The sequence below is a fragment of the Dromaius novaehollandiae genome, chromosome 13 (genome assembly GCF_036370855.1).
Source record: "Dromaius novaehollandiae isolate bDroNov1 chromosome 13, bDroNov1.hap1, whole genome shotgun sequence".
In the NCBI taxonomy this organism is placed as follows: domain Eukaryota; kingdom Metazoa; phylum Chordata; class Aves; order Casuariiformes; family Dromaiidae; genus Dromaius; species Dromaius novaehollandiae.
Genome location: NC_088110.1, coordinates 19760718 through 19783689, shown reverse-complemented (window position 1 = coordinate 19783689; position 22972 = coordinate 19760718). Strand labels below are relative to the sequence as shown.

Below are 22972 nucleotides of genomic sequence, written 5' to 3'. Positions count from 1 at the left end.
TTTAACTTCCAGTTTATACTCCCCTGCATTCTGCACTGCAGTAATAAACTATCTGAGTTCGCAGTTCAGATGACAAAGAAAAGGGGAACTTCCTGTCTGTGCATGTCTCCAACATGTAGTTTTTGCTGGATTTATGCATATGCTTTATAGTCATTTTTCTTTATGGTTATTAAGAAATCAATGTCTTTAATATAGAGAATTTAATATATGGGATTAGAGAGACTCTCCTTAAGAGCTAACTCAGTGGCAGGGGGTAAAAAAATTTTCTCCTCTAATGAACTATTCAAGTGTCATGACAGAGCTGGAACAACAGAAGCTAATTATCATTTCATTTTATTTTTCTAAATTGTTCAATATTCAAAGCTTTATTTGGCCACGCTATATCAATTTGAACATCTCTCCCCTTCAGGCAGAAATTGTCAAACAAGACAGCTGCTCTCGCAAGATGCTAGGACTCCAGTATTAGCATGTCTCTAGTTTCCTGTGTGGTAATACCATAGCCAGCTGACAAAGAACAGCATTGCAAGTGGTAGGACAAGAGTAGCTGAGCTGTTAAAAAGCTGAGATATAGAAAACTTTTTCATTCCTAGAAAAGCCTTTAAGTAGCAGTGAACTCATCAAACCAAATAACTTAACAGGAGAGAATGGGATTTTCTTTATGAATTGGATTTTATGTCCCAAACAGGATGGATTGGTGCGCTACTATTCCTAATTGACTATGTATCTTCTCTAGGTACTTTCCTAGTAAAAGTGGTGGCCATGAACGCCTTCTCAAATGTGAGTGTGGATATTGGGCTTGTCAATGTGCTGGCAAACAGTTCCCTTAAAGAAGGTAATTGCATTATCCTGACAGTGCCATTTTTGACCACATAAGTGACATTCTGCAATCAGAGCATTTCATGGAGTGTTTAGTGTTTATGGTTTGCATCTAGTAATTGCTTTCCTTCCAGCAACAGCACTGAAAACTTTTGTGGAGGCTTGTTTCTAATTAAGGCATCTTCCCTGGCTTTGAAGGGGTCATAAATCAGCATCACACTATATATGTTACACACTGCATTTGCTATTTGTCCTAGAAATAATTAGTGAAGCTTGTGGCCTGGGACATAGCTATGAAACCATGAGATATCTTCATCACAATAATCACAGAAATTGCTGTCAGTAAATGCTTCTAGATGGCTCACCCTTACATTTACAATAGCAGATTATACCACAAATAAAGTGACTTTGGTATTAATCCTATTGAGACATTTCCAGTGCTTCCCTCAATTTTTCTTTGTACATCAACTGAACTCCATCACCATCTGTGAATTTATTTTGATTTATACTATTATGATGGAAGAATCAGGATCATCTTTATAGTATGTTACTAGGTTGTTGTTACAGTTTTGCCTATTGTAACAAGACTTTATCACAATTCGAGAGTCTGATTCTTACAGCCCTGTCTTTCAGACTGACCATAGTCAAATCCTGAGTGTTTATGTCATACTCTTGTGTCATTGAGGACTGCCTACAGGTAGCACTAAAACATTCTGATCTTTTTTGTATTAAACAGATTCTGCTAAGATAAAAGGTAGCTCCAAAACAAATACCCAAAAGACAAATGTAAGTATTATTTAAAGTTTTTACTTTAAAATTGAAATGCTGAGAAATTCTTCTTGGTGTTAGAAATGCTGCATTAAGTATTTATAAAAAGTATTTGTAACATACTGCATTATGGACTATATTTTCTGTGCCATAGAATTGCTAGATTTAATTAAATCACAGAATTGCTAGATACAATGTTTTGTTATCATCTTGAAGGTCTATTTTTTAACTATAACTATAGCAGACAAATGTCTATTACAGGAGACATCCTGCTTCACAACAAGATGTCATGATTTACAGACTGGCTGTAAGACTGCATTACATCACAGGAATATCAGCCTAATTCGGAGCTGGGTTCATCACAGTTTGTTGCACAGAATGACAGATTCGGTTACCTTATTCTTCTCTTTGTCTACAGCTGTAATGTATCCAATTCCGACAAAAAAAGTGACGTACTAGAAGACAAATGATTTTCCATTGGTTAAAAGTCTTGGCCCAAAAGTGTAAAATTAGTGGGAATTAGGTTTCTAAGTACCTGCATTAGTTTTGAAAATGAGAGTTGGGCTTCTAAGCCACTTATGAGTTTGGGAATATTTTGCCATATGTGATTTGTCTGTGCCATCTGCTTCTATTCCCATAGCTTCCAATCCCATATTATCTCTGGTCAAGGAAAGATCATTTAAACTGCATACAGCTCTCTGTACAGTGACTTGGAGCCTAAACTTTTAGACTTTCTTCATTACAAAGAAGCAAGATATGTATGCATTTATACATGCTACTGTCTTAACTGGAACATTTACTTATTATTTAGGATCGCAAAAGAAAAAGCAGAATGTATATTAAACCAAGTCGTCATGTGGATCCTTTCACAACTGTTACACTTGGCTGGCCAGACAACAATGATAATTCTAGTTTCCTCTGGTCCTGCGGTATGTGCATTTCCTGAAGCTTTTCCACCAATTGCTGCTTGCTGAATGACAAACTCACTGTCATGTCAGATTAAGTGGTGAAAGTCAGAGTAAAGGATGGTTTAGTCTCTGCCTGGCGTTAAAAAAGTTTGCCGTTCACTGTAAACGAATAACGTGCCTCTACCTCACTCTCATTTAACAACCAACTACTTATGGTATATATGTGGCAAAGAGTGTATATGTGTGTGTGTGTGTGTGTGTGTGTATACATATGGCATACATATAATATGGCATAGTTCACAGTTTTCTCTTCTCCCAAAGGTGGCTACTCCTAGTTTTCAATTTCTCAAGATCTGCCCATTCTAAGCCCTCACCCTCATTGCCAAGAACTAATCCCAAGTGATTTAAATAATTAGGCATTTGCAAGGTACATGTGCCTCAATAAAACAGCAATAATTAGCATCAAATGTGATGCAAAAACATTTATAGCTGAGAACTGGATTGGGATTCAGGACATCTGTGTTCTGCCCCCATCTTTATCCCTGACCTTGTGGGTTACTTTGAAGAAGTCGGTCTGAACTCTGGTTACCTGCTCTGTAAATTGGGTTAAGGAAATTTGTTTGCTCTGTAAAGCTCTTTGAAAGCTATGGCAGGCAAGACGTTTACAAGAGTTGCGGAATGTTATGAATATTCTAATTATAGAGGAAATGTTTGTGCAGGAGCTTGCTGGCCTGAGTGGAATGAATGCGTGCAGCAACAGATCATCCTAATTAACCAAACTGAAGTGCAGATCCCACCTTCCTGCCTTCCTCCTCCAAAGTCAGCAGTGACTGTGAGAGTTACAGTCCGAAGCCATGGAAGCGAAGAGAGGCAAGATGAGCAATGTCTGTATGTGACTGCAAAACAAGAACTGCAACTAGAAATCAGGTCTGATTTTAAACCACAGTATTCATTATTTAATATTACTACTGCAAAATCCTAGTGTAGGGGTGCAGTTATCATCATTAATAATAATACTAATAAAGTGATAATTTATTGATCATTGTAAATATATAGATTCCTGACCATTAAAAACAAAATGAGACTTGCTGTATCTTGAAGTCCAGACTCCTGCTAATGCAGACAAATAAAGAACATAATCCTTTTATGAACTGAAAAACGTTCTTTTCAAAATCCGTTAAGTTTTTTCACCCTACTACATCCTTCCTGTGCTGGAGATTTCTAGATGCGAACCTAATTGAAATTATGGGAATAAAAGCCCTAAGATATGTCTGATATTCCTACTGGACACCTAGATACCCCTTACTGCCTTAAAAAAAATTGGTCTTTGAGAGTTTAGTGCCTCATGGCATTTCATTGATCTATTAACATAAGCAATTCAGAACTCATATAGTAGTATGTTTCAGTTGAGAGCCTGAATCAGTTTTGGAACACAAATAGTTTGCTGGTTGTGGACCTCAGTCACTGTTGAAAATGGGATGAAGGTTCCTAAACTTCTTCCTTTTAAATGAAATGTTTTTCTATTTGTGAGTCACAGGTGTCACTTGTCTCATATCCCAAAGGCTCATGCAGATTTTCATCAAATGAGAGTAAAACAATCCACATCATGTACCATGATATTTCGTACAGTTACTACTCATAACTGCTGTCTTATCTTCTTACAGGTGTGAGGCAAATTGCAAGCCAGTGAATTCTAGCAAGGAAGTAGTTTTGAGTGTCTCTGGACAGAAGGACTCCCAGGCAGTATATTATAACTGGTATTTAGATAACACATTCCAAACCAAGGTAAGTGCGTTGGCTTTGTCAGAAATACTGACAAACACACAAAACAAACATACAAAACAAACATGCACAAACAAAAAAAAAACCCATCCAGCCTGAGGGAAAGCCACGTGGCCTCAGAGCAATACTTCATCACATGGAAGCTTTGGAAATAAAAAGAAAGACTGAGGTGAGGGGGTGCCAGGTTTTGGGAGGATTATAACAGAAGGCACCTAATTGACACCTCGCTCCTGAAGTGAAATGCCTCCCCACAGACATGGTAAAGGATTATTTAACTTGCAGCTAGTATTGGTGATTGTATATGTACAGATGGGAATGCAAATGCACACATGCTTTTTACATAGGTTTCTATCTATATGTCTTAGGTATCTAATCAAGTTCCTATAATAAATATTCATGGGAAATAACTGATATGTCATCAATATACTGTTCATTCTCTCAGTACAGTATGTCTAACCACAGAACCATAGTGAGGCAAAACCTCTGTCAATGTTGAGCGGAATCTTGTTTACCATATAGCCTGCAGATTTGGTGAAGTGTCTAACTTGAAATCACAACAGAAATCACAGCAAACAGCCTCTACTGTGATCTTTTCTCTTCTATCTGATTTTCTAGCCCACACCGCTCCCTCCAGTCTGTAGCCTAACTGGGTTCCGGCAGAGCTCTTTGAATTTGCTTCAAAGCAACAGATCCATGTTGACAATGAACAGCTCTTTCTTGCAGACACATGGAGAAGCTTTTCAGATCAAAGTAACAGGTAGGGGCAAGCAGGGTTTTCCAGACTCCTTTGAGCTACAGTCTCTGCCATCATGACATCACACGGGGCGTTGCACAGATATAGCCTCACTAACAAAGAAGTTAAATTATTCCACAAGTTGAGCGGCATTATGTTACATGTGGGGTTCTCTAAAATAATTAAGAGCTAAGTTTGTTGTGGGCTGTCGTGCAGTAAGACAAATTCAGTTACCTTAATCCAAGCTGTTAATAATTTTGTTAAGGCTCATTTGGAAATGATGTTACGCTAAACACTTGATCGAATAATACAGCTTTACTTCATAAAGTTCGCACTGCCATGTTTTCTAGTAGTTATGGCTTATTCAGCAATGGGACTTCATTCCTGATTAGGCCCATGCTGATGTCTCTGGTGCCTGAACAAACGGCATCATTACTAGAATAGGTAACATTAATGTCTGCAGACCAGTGCTGTCCCTGGATGATCATCACTGACTTTCTGCTCCCTGAATTCCCAGCCATGACTCAGAGTGGATACGGTGAGGAAACGTACCTTGTCAGCACGGTGCCTCCACCCTTGATCCCCGAATGTGCTGTGTCTCCCAAGGAGGGATCAGTGCTCACCACTTTCACAGTCTCCTGCAGTACTTCTTGCTTAGTGGATCCATGCCAATCCAGTCGTAGCAGGCAGCTCACGTATTGCTTCCATCTGAAACCAAGTAAGTCCTGAGGTGAACTGTTTGACCAACTGCTTCTCTGTGTTTCTAGCAAGCGCTGTTACTGTCACTAACGAGCGAAGGCACAGTCTGCTTTCACTCCTCAGAGAGGCTAATAATGGGTCAATTAATCAGGCCTGCACAGAGCATACTCTTAGAGAATAGGTAACCCCATCTGTCTGACAGGTAACCCCATCTTTCTTATTTCAGATTCTCTCCTGCACTGCAGCCCAGATCCTGAACTCTTCCCAGTTTATCTTCCACTTGGAGAAGAGGAAAATAATTTCATTTTACATATGACAATTACTGTCAGCAACAGCTTTGGTGATACAGTTCAAACTAATGCTTCAGTGAAGGTATGCAGTAAAATTACTTTATTTCAAGGTGTCTCAAGTTGATACCTAAACCACAATTCACTTTTGGAACTTGCCATTTTATACTTCTTACTTCCCTGTGGCTGTGGCATAATTATCATTTTTCCTGTCTAGCAGAGATGACACTGTGGAATCAAGACTCTTCCACTGTTCTTTTTCTAGGACAGAATTTGAAAAGATGATCTATTTGGACATTGGGCAGCATAAGCTATATTTAGTAAGTCTGGAGTTACTCTCTGTAGGCTGAGAGAACTCCCAGCTTCTGTCCCAGTTTCCCAGTAATGAGAGACTTATTAGCATTTCTGCTTCACGCTCAGAGGAGCTGCTCATCACTGTGCTGGTTTTAGTGGCAATCCATGCGGTGAGGTTTGAAACATGCAGGGTTGAATTAGGCTCTGTCTCTTCTCTTGCACAAGTTTGTCAGTCAAGTAGATTAATTTGGACTCATCTTAAAAAGACAGCAGTTTTTCATAGACTGAGTTGGAATTGAGCTATCTTCCCATATTTGGGCATTTCTAAAGATGGCCCATTGTATCTGAGAAGGCAAACATCAATCTAAAAGCCGGAAACAATAGCATGAGTCTGGTCTAACTGTATAAATCAGTGACTTCAGTTCTTAGTCAGGAGACCCAAAAGGAGATCAGAGATGCCTGGAAAATTTAACTGAAAATAAACTATGAAAAACTGGGGAATACAATTGGGTTTTCTGTCCAGCTCTAGCTAGGCTATCAATGAAATGATCTTGGAAGCTGTGCAAAGGTGATTATAACAGCCCTGGCAATGTTAGGGTCATATCTGATTTCTTCATCAGGTTGGACACGCAGATATGATCAATGAGAACCTGACCCTGCAGACCATTGTATCTGAGAAGGCAAACATCATTCTCAAAGATGGAAACAACAGCATGAGTCTGTTCCAGCTGTATAAGTCAGTGACTTCAGTCCTTAATCAGGAGACCCAAGAGGAAAGTTTTAACATATCTTTACAGACAGACACACGAAAAGAGGTCAGCCAGACACTTGTTTTCTTGCAGTATAGTGTAATAAAATGTACTCTTCATATTCTTTGACAGCTCTTGAGTAATAACAAGCTCCTGTATCACTTCCTGAAATGAACAGAAGTTTCAAGTTTCTACTATCTGTCTCAGTGTTTGGCACAAGTTTCAGCTATTTTTCACTACTTTCCCAAGCAAATGATTTTCTTTACAATCCATCCATAAAAGATTTCTTTCTCAATTGTTATTCCATTACCTTATCCCATGGCCACTAGCTTTATTGCATTTGCACTGAGAGAGATGGAATACAAACAGTCTTTGGTATGGCTAGAGATGTTTAAAAATCAGGAAGTATCTGCCCATCACTATTTGAGATCTTTCAGGTACGAGAGTGCCTCTTCTGGAATTCGCTGCCTTCTCCTTAAAGTTGACTCAAGTACTAGACTGTTATGATTTCACATTCAGTTATCACAACAATCATTTGTAGGGCCTTCTAATGGGTGTAGCTGGCAGCTGGAGTAGGGAAACAGGGACTGGGATTCCTGTGTTGTATTCTCTTGATGAGTTACTCAGGGATTGGATGGTCCTGAGTTAAAGATACTCATCCTGTGTCTGTGACTAGAACAGGAAAAACTTAAATACTTTCATTCAGAATCTAGACAAAAAGTCAGAATTTGAATCCCCTCCTCTGCAAACCTCTGTAATCCATTCAGATCAACAGAAGAATTCCTTTAACATTATTAACCAAAACTAAGAGATTAAACTAATTTGGATTGTATTTTTAAACTAAAAGTTAAACTGATTTTCCACAAACAATTTAAATATTGCTAGAATGGCCTTTTCTGTGGGAGAAATATCCTATCTAAATTTTCCCCAAAGTACTAGATGGCAGGTAACTTCAGTTTGTTCTTTTCAGCTATGAGCTTGTGTTTCAGTTTTAAGCTTTTATTTGTACAGTGCTTTGAGTACCCCAGATGAAAAGATCTGGAGAAATGTAATGTATCCTTCAATTAAGATTCATTATTTGAGTAACAGCAATCATACATGGCTCTGTTTCTTTAGAGGTGGCATTTATACAGTAATTCACATACACAAGTACAAATTCTCTCAAGTAACTCTCCTAGCTGTTAATGGATGTTAAGTGTATAAATTCTCTGAGTTGGGAGGTAACATAATAGTAGTGATTATATAGTAACTAAGAGAAGTGGCATCTTGTCAGGGGAGCTAATATCAGTTCACATGATCCTTGTTGTGAAGTCTTATTCTACCTCACAATTTACAGTAAACTAAGCTTTCAATATGTAGCACTACTTACATGGTCTTAATTAGCATCTTATTCCTTTGCCTAATTATCCCTTTTTGTCCCAAGCTCCGAGGGTTGATGTTGACAACTCTGTCTGCTATTAACATAACATCAGTGCAAACCGCTCTTAAGATGTCAGAAGTATTGAAAGACATCACTTACAGGAGTGAAGAGCTGTCCGTCTCAGCGCAGGTAAGAAGAAATTAACCTCATATCTCCTTACACAAACAGTACAGACTCTACTACATCCCACTGAGCTTGGAAGAGTGTCAGTACCTTACAGTTATCTGTTCTTTACTCAGTTTTTGAACCATACCAGCATGTGTGTCTTGACCAGAAGAGAATGCATTTTTACTGTTTAGAGTAAAAGAATCTGGACTCATAGATTCTGTCTCAGCAACCACTACAATCTAGGCTATGACTGGCTGGCCAGTTACATTCTGTGATACAATTTCTAGCCAGAGGCATGCTAGGATGTAAAATTTATGCCTGATTTCTGTCTTATACAGTTGAGCCAGAGAATGGCTTGGGACCACTTCATCAGTATGTGGTTAACTTTGGCAAGACAAGGAAATTGCTCAGATTCTCCATGTACTCTACATTGAGGCTGCTAAGAATCTGCAGATTGTAGGAATGAGCATGTCCAAGCTTGCAGTAAATTTGCTTGGCTTCCTCATCACCCTGGGCTAAAAGCTCACCAGTACTTTCACAATCACAAAGCAATCAATGACTGCATTCGGGCACAAAAGAAAAATCATAGATTCATCTTTCTTTGGCATTTAGCACAGCACAAGGCCAAAGGTATTACTTGCTGGTAATCTAATGTGCTTTGTGAAAAATAAGATTGAAATGCATTTGACAATGCAGTTGTATTTTTTGGATTCAGCACCAAACAGAATAACCTAATTTATTACGTTACTGTAACATCTAAACTGTATCTTGGCCCAGTGTTTGACAGATAAGCTTCCTTCAGATGTTATTCATCTTCTTTATGGATTGCATCTGTAGAGGCAGGCTGTACTTTTTGGGTCTGTATTACATGTTAGTATACCATCTTTAGTACCTCATCTTTATTGCTGTTTGAGAAGCACAAATGATTATAATTAAAACAGCTTTGACCTCAAATAGTCCCATTAGATTACTTAGGTTGTAATATTCAGTAAAAGCCTTAATGAGATCATGTGTCACTTCTGTCATTTGTAGTACCAATACACATAAACTTTTTTCCTTATTTTCCATGCAGGTAGAAGCCAGCAACACTCTAAAAGATGTCAGTGCTTCCTTGCTTACTGTGAACACAGAGGACAGCAGAGATGATCAGAAGCGAAAGGATGCAGCCAACTATCTATTTAATGCAGTTAGCAATGTGCTTAAAGCTTCTATACAAAACAGAGCTGTGAATACTTTGGTGCCAGAGGCAGAACAGGTAATTTTGGTTTGGTCCAGTTTCTAGTGGACTGTGTATGAACATTTGCCTGCTTCAGAAGGCTTTCAAGAGTTCTGCTGCCTCTCATAGTTTTAAATTGGCACTGGGTAGGGTTTGTTGTGACACCATGATGGAGTTAAATTGAATATCAAAGTAAACTTCTCCCCAGTTAGATCTGTTAGACTGAACAGTCTGCTGATGAAAATGCCAGAAGCCTCTTAAGATTTTTTTACACTTAAAGCTGAACAAGACAGAGCGCTGGAGAACACAAGATCAGTGTAAGGCATCTAATGGATGACAAGCTGACTGACTGTAATAAGATTTTTTTCAGATGTGATTCTACCCCCACAGTTCAAGGAAGCCACAGGTACTCAATATTCATGATTGGTTCCATTACTCCAGATTTGGAATCAGCTCCCACTGCTACTCAAACTTTTTCAGAAACCACATTCTGGTTTTCTATTCAGAATTATGCAATGTGTTTATTTTGTCTTTTTCCATCCTATATATATGAATATGAATTATCACAGTTGCCTTTGTGTGCTTCCTATGCTGAAGATTCTTTAGCTTTCATCAACTGTAGGGCATGATATAAATCTAATCTGAGAGAAGAGGTTATGAACTATTAGAAGTCCTCCAGGAAAACACACTAATAATACACAATTTATAAGCAGTTTGGTCTTGCTTTTGCAAGTGATAAATACCAACATGTAAAGCTAAAGGTCATTAATGTACACAAGTGCATGAACATTTTGCACAAAATTGATGTCATGTTTGTAGTTCTTCAAATTTCAATGTGTAGAAGTTTTAAATATTAGAAATCCTTTTACTGGAAGATGTATTTATTTGTTGTCTGTAATGTTTTCATGAGAATTACAGAAATGGAATTGTTGATCAAAATAACTTTCCCTGTGATTAACAAGCACATCACTGAGTACACCAGCTTTATAAGAAACTGTAAAAATTAGTATTAGCTCATAAAACAAGGTAAAAACAAACTCTACAAGTTTTCCATCCTCCTTTTCCAGAGTTCAGTGTCACATCAGCTCTTGAACACAGTTGAAAATCTACAGAGTGCCCTTCTGTTTGGGAAAGAACCAGATGATGAACCAATGGTCCTTACCACTCCTTCTGCCACAATGTATATAAACAGGTAATAGTAATAATGTTTCAGTGATGGCCTTGTGCCTAAATGCCTGATAGTTCCTCAGATTTTCCCCAGATATTCTTTATGTTATCATTAAATGGAGTCACACAAAGATTGTAGCGTAATTACAACTTTGACAGTACAAAGAGGCTGTAATTACTGATTGAAAGAACAGCTTTAACTCCAATTAACTTCAATAAAGCTATCTTAGAAATTCTCATACTGTGTCATCTCTGACCAGAGAAGAATTTACTGCTATTCCTCATGATGCAGTAGCCACTTACCTTTGCAAGTATGAAAAACTCATGTCATGCCAGTTAAGGTTTTTTTCTTTTACAAGTTGCCAATACTGACATGTTATATAGAATTGTAACCAGCCTGGCAGGAGCAGACATAACCAGGAGAAGCCTGACAAGCATTCTCCTATAACCATCCCTAAATTGTTCACCAAGAACCTGATTCTCATCTACATTTAACTGCACATAAAAATCAAGAGCTTGTTCATAGAGACCAGGTACATCTTTCACATAAATATACCCAAATGGGTAAGATTTAAAATCCAGATATGCCAGTTCTACCTCTTTATTGATGATTCTGTGCTAGTGTTTTGTGGAGTACTACATCAGGGACAGGTAATATATTAAGCATTTACTGGCAGAGTTAGAAATAACTTACTAGACAAGTTATACTTATGAAGTGAGGAAGCATTTTCTCTAGATATAAAGTCTATATTATTAATGCTTTTTTTCTGTCTTTATATCTTTTTGTTTTGTTTTGCTTGTGTCTAACTGTAACTGTGGACAGATTACAAACAGAAAGCATGGATGGGACATCCATTAACACCTCCAATTCCAGCTCTGCCAGCTTTACTCTCCCACCTGCTTCCTCCCTCAGTGTTTCAGGAGTTGATGATGAAACAGTGGACATAAGGGCAAGTGAACAGCTGTTATGTGATTTGATCTGATCTGTAACTTACTTTCTTGGTCCAGTGGTTTTAGAATCCCTTCTCTTTTTACAATGAATACACAAGCACACAAGTCAGCCCTCCAGTTATGCCAACAAAATCATTTGAAATTTTTTTGGTCACAGAAGTCTTCACTTTTCTTAATTACATGAGGTTGGTTCAACAAGCTGATGGGGACTGAAGGTTTAAATTCCTCATTCCATCACCCCCTCGCATACATTCCTGATTCATATTTGCATGGCTAGAGAAGGTGATGGAATCAATAACTTTAAATCCATTTGCCATTTGTTCACATCTATTGCTGTGAGAAGGATGCAACAGCTCAGAGTCCATGTCACCGTTAAACCCAACAAGCAGCAGTCCTGTTTCCTCCCAGCTAGAAATGAATCAGTTTGAGGCACTCAGATCCTGCAGGAAACAAAAGGCCTGGGAGTCTCTTGATAATAACACATGTCCCTCATCTGAGTCAGGATGCTGTTTTTTTTCCCCTCAGAACAATAGATTACATATTATTATGATGTTTTTATAATACATTTTCTAAAGGCCTCTCAGATTGATTTGACACTCTAAGGAAACTCCTACACACACCTGTAAAATACAGATTTTTTTTTTCCACTGTGCCCTGCCTTTTCCAGCTCTGCTAAAATGTGTCCAGAGCCTATTGAAATCAGTGGAAACATATCCATTGTCTTACCTGAGTGTTAGGAGAGGCTCCAGGTGCCTTTCATTGTACTAATGACTCTGACATACTCTTCTGTGCATTGCAATCATAATAGAAATAGATTTTAGTTCCTAATTCCAAGATAAGTGCCACTGTTTAGCTTTGATGCAGTTGCATCGTAACTTACATAAGTTGTATTTAAGAGGCTTATACAATTACATTTTGATCATCTGATGTCTAAAAGGCAAAAGGATTACAATGAATGGAAAGCAATAAACATTGGTATACACATATCACGATAAAAATCACTTCCAAGGATTGTATTTGGTCTACTACAGAGATATGGGCAACTTCATATATGAATCTGGATACAGACTTCTTTTAAGTTGAGTACTGTTTGGGTCTGAGTTCAAGCCTTATCTGTTCAGCAATTTAGAATGTGAATATAATGAAATATTAACAATAGCTCAAAGCTGATTGTTAATGTCTTGCTAATAGATGGTGAGCTTTGCAGTGAATCCCTTTTTCTCCAGTGACACGAGTTTTGATGTCAGTGGAACAGTGGGAGGTCTAAGTCTTACTGGTCTGGATGGCTTGATCATACCAGTCAGCAACCTCAAAGAAAACATTGAGGTAAACCCCAAACTTTCTATTCCTCTCCCTCTCTTTCCTGTATTCTTCCTCTGTTTATAAACTGTCATTTTGTTATCTTGGGTGTGGTGATTGTAAATGGTGGTATTGTGTTCATTACCACACATAATGGGACCATGGTGCATGCATTTGTGATGGAGTGATTTGTGTGGTTTGAAGAATAAAATAACAAATAGTTCTGTCTTTTCTTAAAAATTAGGTATCTTACTCTTCATTTAAATGGATATGAGAGTGCTAATGGTTATGGAAAATGACTATAAATTATGGTCATCCTGAAACAGAATGTAATGTCTGATTTCATCATCCAGCAACTATATGTTTGTATTAGTACTGATGGGCTTCCTAGCCCATGTATAAACTGACATCTAAATCATTCATAGATAAACTTCATATAGCCAGTGTTTCAGTTATAGTCAACTATAGTTATAATCTCACCTCTTAGATAAGCGCACTAAAGATCACAAAACTTGTGGTGAGTCTATATAGATTTGAAATGGACTTTTCAGAGATTATTTGAAAGAATCAAGAAAATTACTTTGAAGCAAAAATTAATTAGAGAAGTCTATCTAGGATAAGTAGCCAATGTTGCTGGCTGTGCTTTCCCTATGTTGTGAAAAAAAGATTTTCTAGCATGTGGCTGTATTGTGCTCGTAGATAATAGACACAAGGTGCTTTGTTGTATTCAAAGTTATATCCTTCTGTTTTAAAATAGATAATGCTACCGAGGCTTTCAGCAACTCAGGAAGACAGGATTCTTTTGAATCTAGGCAATTTTAGTGCTTTTCAAGTCAATGTCACTTCAGAAAACACATCTATAGTGATCTACCTGGAATCTGAACAAGACATTCCACTAATACTTTACTTAGGATACGGTTATCATCCAAATGAAACTAACTATGATATGAAAAATCACCTATTCTGTAAGAAGACTACTGGAGGTAAGACAGCTTGCTAGTGACCTTTGAATTTGTGCATTCTGGGCTTATGGGCCCAAAACACTAAGCCATATGTACACCCGCGATCCACAGCAAGTTAAGGGCACTTAGTATGGATAATATGGAGTGCTCTCCCACAAGTTTACAGGGTTAGCACTTGCTATTTGCAACATGAGCCCTGACCATGAGTTTAGGAGTCCAGCTGGAAAGAAACCTCTCAAGGGAGTTTCAATATGCCATGCTTCAGGGTTTCCATCTCTAATATTCAGTGTTTACTAACAGGAGCAAAGAGTGCGACGCTTTGAACACTGAGTTGCTAAGCATTATTTGACACCCGCTCCTTTCATTTTTTTGAGTTCATTTATTTGATTATATGCAATAGAGCCATATACTTCCAAATTAACATTTCCTTATATACATTCAAGCTAAAATATTTATGTTCAAGGTGAGGAAAACACCTGGGTTCTCAGTCCAGAAGAACTCTCTTTCGGAGAGGGAACTTATTATTTCATGGTTTTACAAGATACGGGAATAGATTCTACAGTCAATGAGAGGCTAACTATAGCTGTCACTTGCTTCGCATCCCGCTGTGTATTTTGGGATGAGCACCAGGGGAACTGGAATAGCTATGGATGTCATGTAAGTAGAGAAAAAGAAAACAGTGTTATAATAATGTTTATATTATACACTTCAAAACCAGCCCTTATAACCACAGCATTGTAGTAAAATAACAAGTTTGAACTCAGACCATAAAATAAGTTCATTTTGAGATGTTTTAATAAAATCAAGAAGTGAAGTTTAATCCAACATAAAATGACATTTCTACCACTTTCTGGGGATATGCTTCCCTATGAGAAGATACAGAACCATTCTGACAAGGCTGTATTGTATAATAATGCCTATTTCTGCCTAGATAGTAGAATTAATATTCTGTATTGGAACTTGAGCAATTCTTTCCTGTATAGCAATTCTCCCCACTAACTGATCAATCTCAGCAGTCTCTTTAGTTTGCTTGGTAAGTTCTAATACTTTGAAGCCAAATGTCCAGAATGTTTTATCAGGAAACTTTTCTGTTTTTCAGGTAGGACCGAAAACAAATCCTAGAAGCACACAGTGCCTCTGCAACCATCTGACCTTCTTTGGGAGCTCCTTCGTCGTCATACCCAATGCCATTGATGTTAGCAAAACTGTAGAGCTATTTGGTACATTTGTGGACAACCCTGTGGTGGTGACAACTGTAGGATGTATCTTTCTGGTGTATGTGCTTGTAGTTATTTGGGCTCGAAGGAAAGACATCCAGGATGATGCCAAAGTAAGTCTTCAGATAAAGACTGAATGTATTTAGATCAATTCCTGCTTTGCCTGGCCTTCTCTGTGGAGGACATGTCATTCCGAGCACTTAGGACAGACAGTGGCCCATCCTTCTGTAAGCTGAAGCCCCTAAATAAAATGTGATCTGAGAGCTAGTGTGGATGTTCCAAGGGTCATTCTCAGCACGTTCCTCAGAATATTCATAAATCTTCAGCTATCAGTGAGTTACTTATGTTAAGCTTTGAAAATGAGACTATAATAAAACTGAATTTGGTTTGACACTCAGAGTCGCCAAACTTTGTTCGTTTCTGTGTCTTTCTGCCTACCCTGCTTCTAAGCATAACTTAAAATAGTTTTTTCTCCTGGAGAAAATTTGAACAGAAGTGAAAAGGCTGATTTTATTTACACTTTCTTTAGAAAATTCAGCTTTGAAATATTTTTCATTTTTTACTGAAAAAAACCTTCTGGAAAACACAGGATTTTTTTTTTTTTTGGTGCAAAATGTCATTAACCATCATAAAACTGTTTTAATAGGAAGTCTTCAACCAAACCTACTCCCTTTCCTTTTACTCTATGTTTCCTGGTAAGTATATGCACTGTTCACAAGATGACAAATTCCTATCCACAGCATTAAGGCAGCCATTCTTACAGAACTGCTAACCCACTGCTTGTATTATGTCGCTCTGCAGGTGAAAATCACAGTACTGGAAGACAATGACCCCTTTGCTCAGTATCGTTATCTTGTGACAGTTTTTACAGGACATCGCCGAGGGGCAGCCACAACCTCCAAGGTACTGAAGGAACTGTGCAGTAATACAGTTTATGTATGCATTTATAGAACTTGATGAATAAGAAGCACCAGGTAGCAGTAAACAGGATGGCTCAAATGCAACTTCTAAGCCAGAAAGTCCTTAAATTTGATGAAACCAGAAAGAGTATGTCAGGAATAATCACATAGAATTCCGAGATGTGCAGGTCTTCAGTCTGTCTTTCTATTCTCCAGGTGACTCTCACCCTCTATGGACTGGAAGGAGAGAGTGAGCCACACCATCTAACTGATCCTGATACACCAGTCTTTGAACGTGGAGGAGTGGATGTTTTCCTACTCTGTACTCTCTTCCCTCTTGGAGAACTGCAGAGTATCAGACTATGGCATGATAATTCAGGGCACAGTCCATCCTGGTAAGTGTATGCAGGGAAATATTAAAGATCCACAATTTTTTTTATAATAACATTTTTTCCTTTTCTAGTGCATAACAAAATAATACTTTTCACAATTCTAGAAAGGAAGGAAGTGTTAGTTTCTCTTTTTTGCAGATGAATAGATCAAATCATAATCTAAACTGCAGGATTAGGAGTGCCTCCCATATACTGTGTCCAGTACATATCCCTGCTACATCCTGATTCTGTGCTGGGACAAAACTTCTGTCAATACTCCTAAAACATCCTACAGAAGCTATTAAGTGAAATCCAGGCACAATGATCAGATGGGAGAATGGTAACATTCTCTGGATTAGGTCACCAGCCTGAGTACTAGCATTTTGGGGCATACTGGGGGGTGTTCGGTGCCTTCCAGTTTAGACGCAACCAAAGAAGCCAAAGGCCAGAGTTTGTCCTCCATACTCCTGTTGAACCCCGAATTTCATACCACTCAGTTACATGTGAATGTGCCCTGTATGTTTTTCCTACAGGTATGTGAATCGAGTATTGGTCCATGACCTGGCATGGGACCAGAAATGGTACTTCCTCTGTAACTCTTGGCTAGCCATTGATATTGGAGAATGTGTCCTCGATAAAGTGTTCCCAGTAGCTACAGAACAGGACATGAAGCAGTTCAGGTAAATATGCCTGCTTTACAGACTTTTTAGCTCCTGAGAGTAATCGGTCTGAAAAACAAGTGTGCAAAAGAGATGAAACCCCTAAGCCAAAATGAAAACAAGGGAGGTCTTTCCATTGAGGTCAAAGGATTCTGGACAAGGAGAAGAGGAAGGATGGTTAGCTAAGTTTAAATGTTACCTTAATGGTAATACCACAGTGGAAATGCTGGTATTAAAAAAGGATAGTCTGACAAGATCTACAAAAACCCAAGCACCTTATCTTCTCTTATGTGTAATTTCCCTGAAAATTTATACAGAAACTGCTTATGATTAGCTTTTCCTCCATGGTGTGGCCAAAAGGAAAGGACATAAGTAGTTATGACCATTCCATGCAAATCAAGCGATGATATTTGGTAATTTCTCATAGTTATTATTTCTTCTGATAGTGCCTAGAGGCACCAACAGGTCAGAGCCCCAAACTACAGCTTTATTATTCCTTCTGCTTTCTAAGCATCCCCTTGATTTCCCCCTTCTCCTTCCCAGCAATCTGTTTTTCATGAAGACCTCTAAGGGTTTCCAAGATGGACACATCTGGTACTCAGTTTTCAGCCGCTCCCCACGAAGCTCCTTCACACGAGCCCAGCGTGTGTCATGCTGCTTCTCACTGCTGCTCTGCACCATGCTGACTAGCATCATGTTCTGGGGAGTGCCAAAGGATCCAGCGGAGCAGAAAATGGACTTGGGTAATAATCCTAATCATTGCTTGGGCAGGGAAACAGAGAGACAGCAGAATCTAGAAGCAGGACAGTTGAACAAATGGGATTTTTCATAGGAGAGAGATCCGATGCTTCCTGGGGTTATTCTCATTCCTCCTCTCTGTTTGATCTTGGCAGGTAAGATCGAGTTCACGTGGCAGGAGGTGATGATTGGCTTCGAGAGCTCCCTCCTCATGTTCCCAATCAACCTGCTCATTGTGCAGATCTTCAGGAACATACGATCCCAGCCAGCCATGCAGGGGAGAGAGAAGAAGCCAGGGAAGTGTGGTCGTGTGTCCCCAAGCCTACCTCCCACACGACAGGTCACCCAGGCAGTCTCACTCACTCCAGAAGCTGTGATAAAGGCAAGTTCCTATGGCTGCTCCCCAATGTGCTCTGCACTGCCCTCTGCTGCCACACACCACCTCTCTACAGTGTAAGAGCAAAAATCTTTCCTGTTGGATGCCCTTCAGATTGCCTGCAATTACAAGCCAAGTACCCACTGGTGCAAAGCACTCAGTTATGCATCTACATGGCCTTGGGAGGGAGGAACTAGCTAGAGGCATCCACCTGCAGGGTATATTCCACCTGCAGGGGACCTCTTGACTTCAGCAAGATCTGCCTATGTACATCTCAGGTCCTTGCACAATTATGTGGGACCAGAATCACAGTGGTTACAAGCAAACATTAAGCAGGACAGTGAAGATAAAAGGTATCATAGCCCCTGTCTTCCTTGGCCTAGGTCCTCAGTCAGATAAACCACATTTTTGAATGTGGTTCCTGAAAGCTGTCCTGCTGAACTCACTGAAATCAGACTGTCACATCCAGCTTTATAGGATGTGCGATCTCCATTCTGGACATTTTAGCAATCTGTGCGCTCCCAACCAGTGATGTCTTGAGATCACATCAGGTTTACACACTGCAGGCAGAGTGACTGCCATGTTGCTGCTGTCTTTTCTAGGACATAAGGAGAATTGCCAACTCGCTGTTTAAAGCCCTGAAGACTCCATCACTCACCTCAGTATCAGACCTTGGAAAATCAACTAACATCAACACACTTTTGGCACTGGTTGAGGACATCATCTGTCAGCAGAACAGAGCTGGGCACGAGTTTTATGATGAGAGTAAAAAGAAGGATGACCCTATAATTGTCACAATAGGTGCTGTGGATATACAAGGTAAGTAACACAATGTGACAGTCCTACTGAAACCTGTGTAGTGAAAATGATGATGACCACCGATGTGATGACCCAAGCTCTTATATTCTGTCTTAAAAACAATTAAATAAAGACACTGTGAAATCTCTATTTCCTATGCTGTAGAATGGAATGTTAGCTATCAGCCTGGCTTGGGAAAAGGATCAGTATCTAATAGCATCAAGACTCTCAAATATGAATTGCTTCACATCATTTTGTCCTCTGCTTTTTTCTTGCTAACCCTGTGTTGTTGATCCTTTCAGTCTGATTCTTAACTTAGGCATTCATTTATTTTCAATTAAACAATAATAGATGAGTGAACAATCCCACTAATTTCATTAAGACTTGCATTTGCCTTTTCCAGTGAGTGTACCAAGCTACAAATTGCACAGGTATACTATAAACAAAGTAGCACTTGATCTCATCTCACTTTTCTATTAAGGTTTTAAGACTTCTGTCTTACCAAATTCTGTCCTGGTATGTCCAGCCTATCCCTGCAGAAGAGCATTAAAGCTCCATTACTGAAGTTGCATTTACGTGTCCCTTCAAATGTTACTGTGTGTTGTCACATTGATAATCTTGGGCTCCAATTCTGTTACCTTTTGTACTGAATAGTATTTTAATCTATGGATAGCTATACTGATTTTTTAAAATTTTTCTTTACTTGCAGAAAAAACAAGAAGCCCAACTCCAGAGAAGGGAATGTGTGAGCGGCTGAAATACAATGACTACAACCGCTGCTTGCTCATGCAGCTCCAGCATGTAGAGATGGAGCTGGAACTACTGGGGCCCCATAAGTTTCAAATGCCTCAGAGTTACACACAAGCAGTTCGGCAGGTTCAGCACATGAAGAACCTCCTGGAGAGCCGGATCTGCTCATCAGCATCCATCAGTGAGAGGTAACCTATTCTCATCCCATTTTCAGTAAAAGTAAATTCAGGTCATGACCTCAAAACTGGCCAGGATGATGGAGCCAAAAGTAATTACTGCTTAATACTTGCTGGGTAAGCATTATTATAGCTGTAGAAACATGTCTTATTATTATACTATAGTAGGAGCAACAGAGAAATTTCAAAGCATTGTGTACTGCACAACAAAGCAATAAAGACAGATCATCACCTTTTGTCATTTTTTGCCTCCAAAACTGAATGTTGCAGTACAGTGCCCCATTATAACAAAACACTGAAGATAATCACTGAGATTCAAAGTCTTGGGAGGGCTCTAAAAACATATGGATAAAGAAAAATTAACGAGCAGACAAAAATACCTCAGAAAAATCTGATCATTAAGTTGGAAATATTGAAAACAACACCAATAATTATCTTTCTGGTCTTTATGGTGATCACAAGGGACATATCCAGCAGCTAAAATGCACTCATGATTATTTTTTGTCAACATTTCTGCTGGAAGTTCAATTATGCATGAATTGAGGATCAAATACACCCATCATATTTGTTTTCATTTTAGTTGGTGTCTGCAGACTTCCCCATATTTTTGCTCTCTGTACCTTTTGCTATCCATATATCCTGTATAATTGCATTAATTAAAATAATTAAAAATATTTCGGTTGAGATTTTAAATCGTAATATGTTGCCAATGTTGCCTACTGCACCCGAAGACACTGATTTTGTTCACTGGCTTCTATTCCACTGCAGAACTAATTTTTTTCTCTTCTGGTTGACTCTCAAGGTGGTCCCTTACTCCAAGCTTCTCCGGTGATGGCAAGAAAGCCTCTTCTCCCAAAGGGCTGCCCTGGTGGTTTGTGTTCATTGCTTGGTTCCTTGTTGCAGCCACCAGCGGTGTATCTGGGTTCTTTACTATGCTCTATGGGCTGCATTATGGCAAGGAGAACTCCATCAAGTGGCTGATCTCCATGGCCATCTCCTTCTTTGAAAGTCTTTTCATCACACAGCCCTTAAAGGTGAGATCTTCAAAAGTACAACTACTGGCTAATAAGAACTCATTCTACCACCACTTTGGGAAAAGTGTTGTGAGTTTTAAAGAACCACAGGACTTGTAAAACAAGAAATCTTTACCCTTGTAACAAGAGCTAGCAGCCAGATTACAGTGTTGTGCTGTTCTTTGCTTGCATTAATTCCTTTAGTTTCATCTCCCCTTCTTTTGCCAGAGTTTGATAGGTGATGAGATTTCTGACCAGGGAGGATGTTTTATATGGCAAAAGGAGTTTAGTGATTTGGACCCTGGCCTGCACACTGCTCTCTTGTTCATGTGCTTCAGCTGCATGAGTGCAACACAGTCAAAGCACAGTTCTTCTGCCTGGTCTATAGTGCCTGGATTCAAAGGGATCCAGGTCAGAGCCTGAGCTTCTTTATGTGAAACAGGCATGCAGTGAGTCTATAGCTAATTCTTTCCAGGTGCTGGGATTTGCTGCTTTTTTTGCTCTGGTTCTGAAGAAGGTGGAGCAGGAGGATGAAGAAAACACAGCCATTGATGGGTCTTTATCTGCCCCAGGTGTGTACAAATTAGAAATGGTTAAAGATAGTGAAGTGTTCTCTGATATTTTGGAGTGTTTTATGTGTGACAGATAGGTCAACTCAGGAATTAACTAGTTATCTTTATATACCTGAATCTTACCTGAAGATAGCAGAAATCTCTGGAATGCACAGGTGCTGTGACTACATGCCCACCCATTAGCATTCCCAAGGTCAGGGTGGAAGTGAGAACAAAGCTAAATAATTGATTTTGTGCCAGTTGGAGAGGAATACGAGTAAAGATGTCCCTTCAGCTTTACATCAGAAGAATCAGTAAGGGTTGGGAAATATTGCTAGAATAGTGATGAAGAGGAGAATGGCCACTGTATGTCTAGGTAGGATAAATTTTGCAGAATACTTAATGAAAAAGACCACAAGATCAAAAAGATAAAGGAGAAAAAGTTCTGGATCAAAAGAATAATACCTTCTTGTTTAGCTTTTTCTGTATTTTTTTTTAACCTCTGCAAATATGTATACATACACACTTTTACCCAGTCCTGTTGTGAGATTGCCCTTGTTATTGGAGGACCTACCTGCTCCCAGGATACTGATATCTGACTTCCTTCCCCCATCACTGGCTTGCTGATTCATATGAGATCAAGAATTGTGAAAGTCTTCTGGTAGTTCAGCAACCACATTTCAGTCTGCCAACATTTGAGGAACATCTAGGGAAGAATATAATAAAATGCAGCAAACTCTGAAAACATGAAAATCAAAATCAGTGAATTAGTCCTATAAATATGCAGAAGTCATCCTTAAATATTTCAGCTCTCATATCACACATAAGGATAAACAGATTTACAAGGAGACCTGTTTAAGCAGACATCTCAGTTTTCACAGGATAACTATTCCACAACTTGGTGAAAATAAACATGTAGTGCAGCACAAAATGTTGCACTCTAACCCAGTATGGTAGACCTTTATCTAACAAGCATGTCTAAAACTCAACTTCTGTTACAAGGAAATTTCCCACTTCCTTTAACTCTTATGATATGAAAACTCTGTGCTTTCCAATTTATGTAGTTTTCTACAGCCACTCAACTATCACAGTTATCTGTACTACTACTCCCATTAATCAAATAGTGGGTACTGCAATCACAATCATGTGTAAAAAAAGTTTACAGTGGCAAACAGGAGTCCTAGGCTTCAGTGAAGAATGCTGTTTAACAGTTTTATCCCTGATCAGTCACAAGCTTTGCGTATATCATCTTTTGAGATGCTCAG

At 38.9% G+C, this 22972-nt stretch overlaps 1 protein-coding gene across 1 annotated transcript in view; it reads left to right on the top strand.

Annotated features, from left to right (window-relative positions):
- Positions 1-22972, top strand: part of LOC112978860 (polycystin-1-like protein 2) — a 42720-nt gene that overhangs the window by 9720 nt on the left and 10028 nt on the right. The window contains 26 exon segments of the mRNA XM_064519289.1: positions 734-832; positions 1553-1602; positions 2396-2513; positions 3212-3419; positions 4157-4277; positions 4890-5031; positions 5525-5725; positions 5933-6078; positions 6908-7102; positions 8460-8585; positions 9637-9819; positions 10848-10972; positions 11771-11897; positions 13090-13224; positions 13955-14180; positions 14623-14816; positions 15259-15489; positions 16178-16279; positions 16492-16670; positions 17180-17326; positions 17849-18048; positions 18199-18425; positions 19022-19238; positions 19927-20155; positions 20946-21177; positions 21632-21728. Coding sequence (XP_064375359.1) covers positions 734-832; positions 1553-1602; positions 2396-2513; positions 3212-3419; positions 4157-4277; positions 4890-5031; positions 5525-5725; positions 5933-6078; positions 6908-7102; positions 8460-8585; positions 9637-9819; positions 10848-10972; positions 11771-11897; positions 13090-13224; positions 13955-14180; positions 14623-14816; positions 15259-15489; positions 16178-16279; positions 16492-16670; positions 17180-17326; positions 17849-18048; positions 18199-18425; positions 19022-19238; positions 19927-20155; positions 20946-21177; positions 21632-21728 — 4257 coding nt within the window.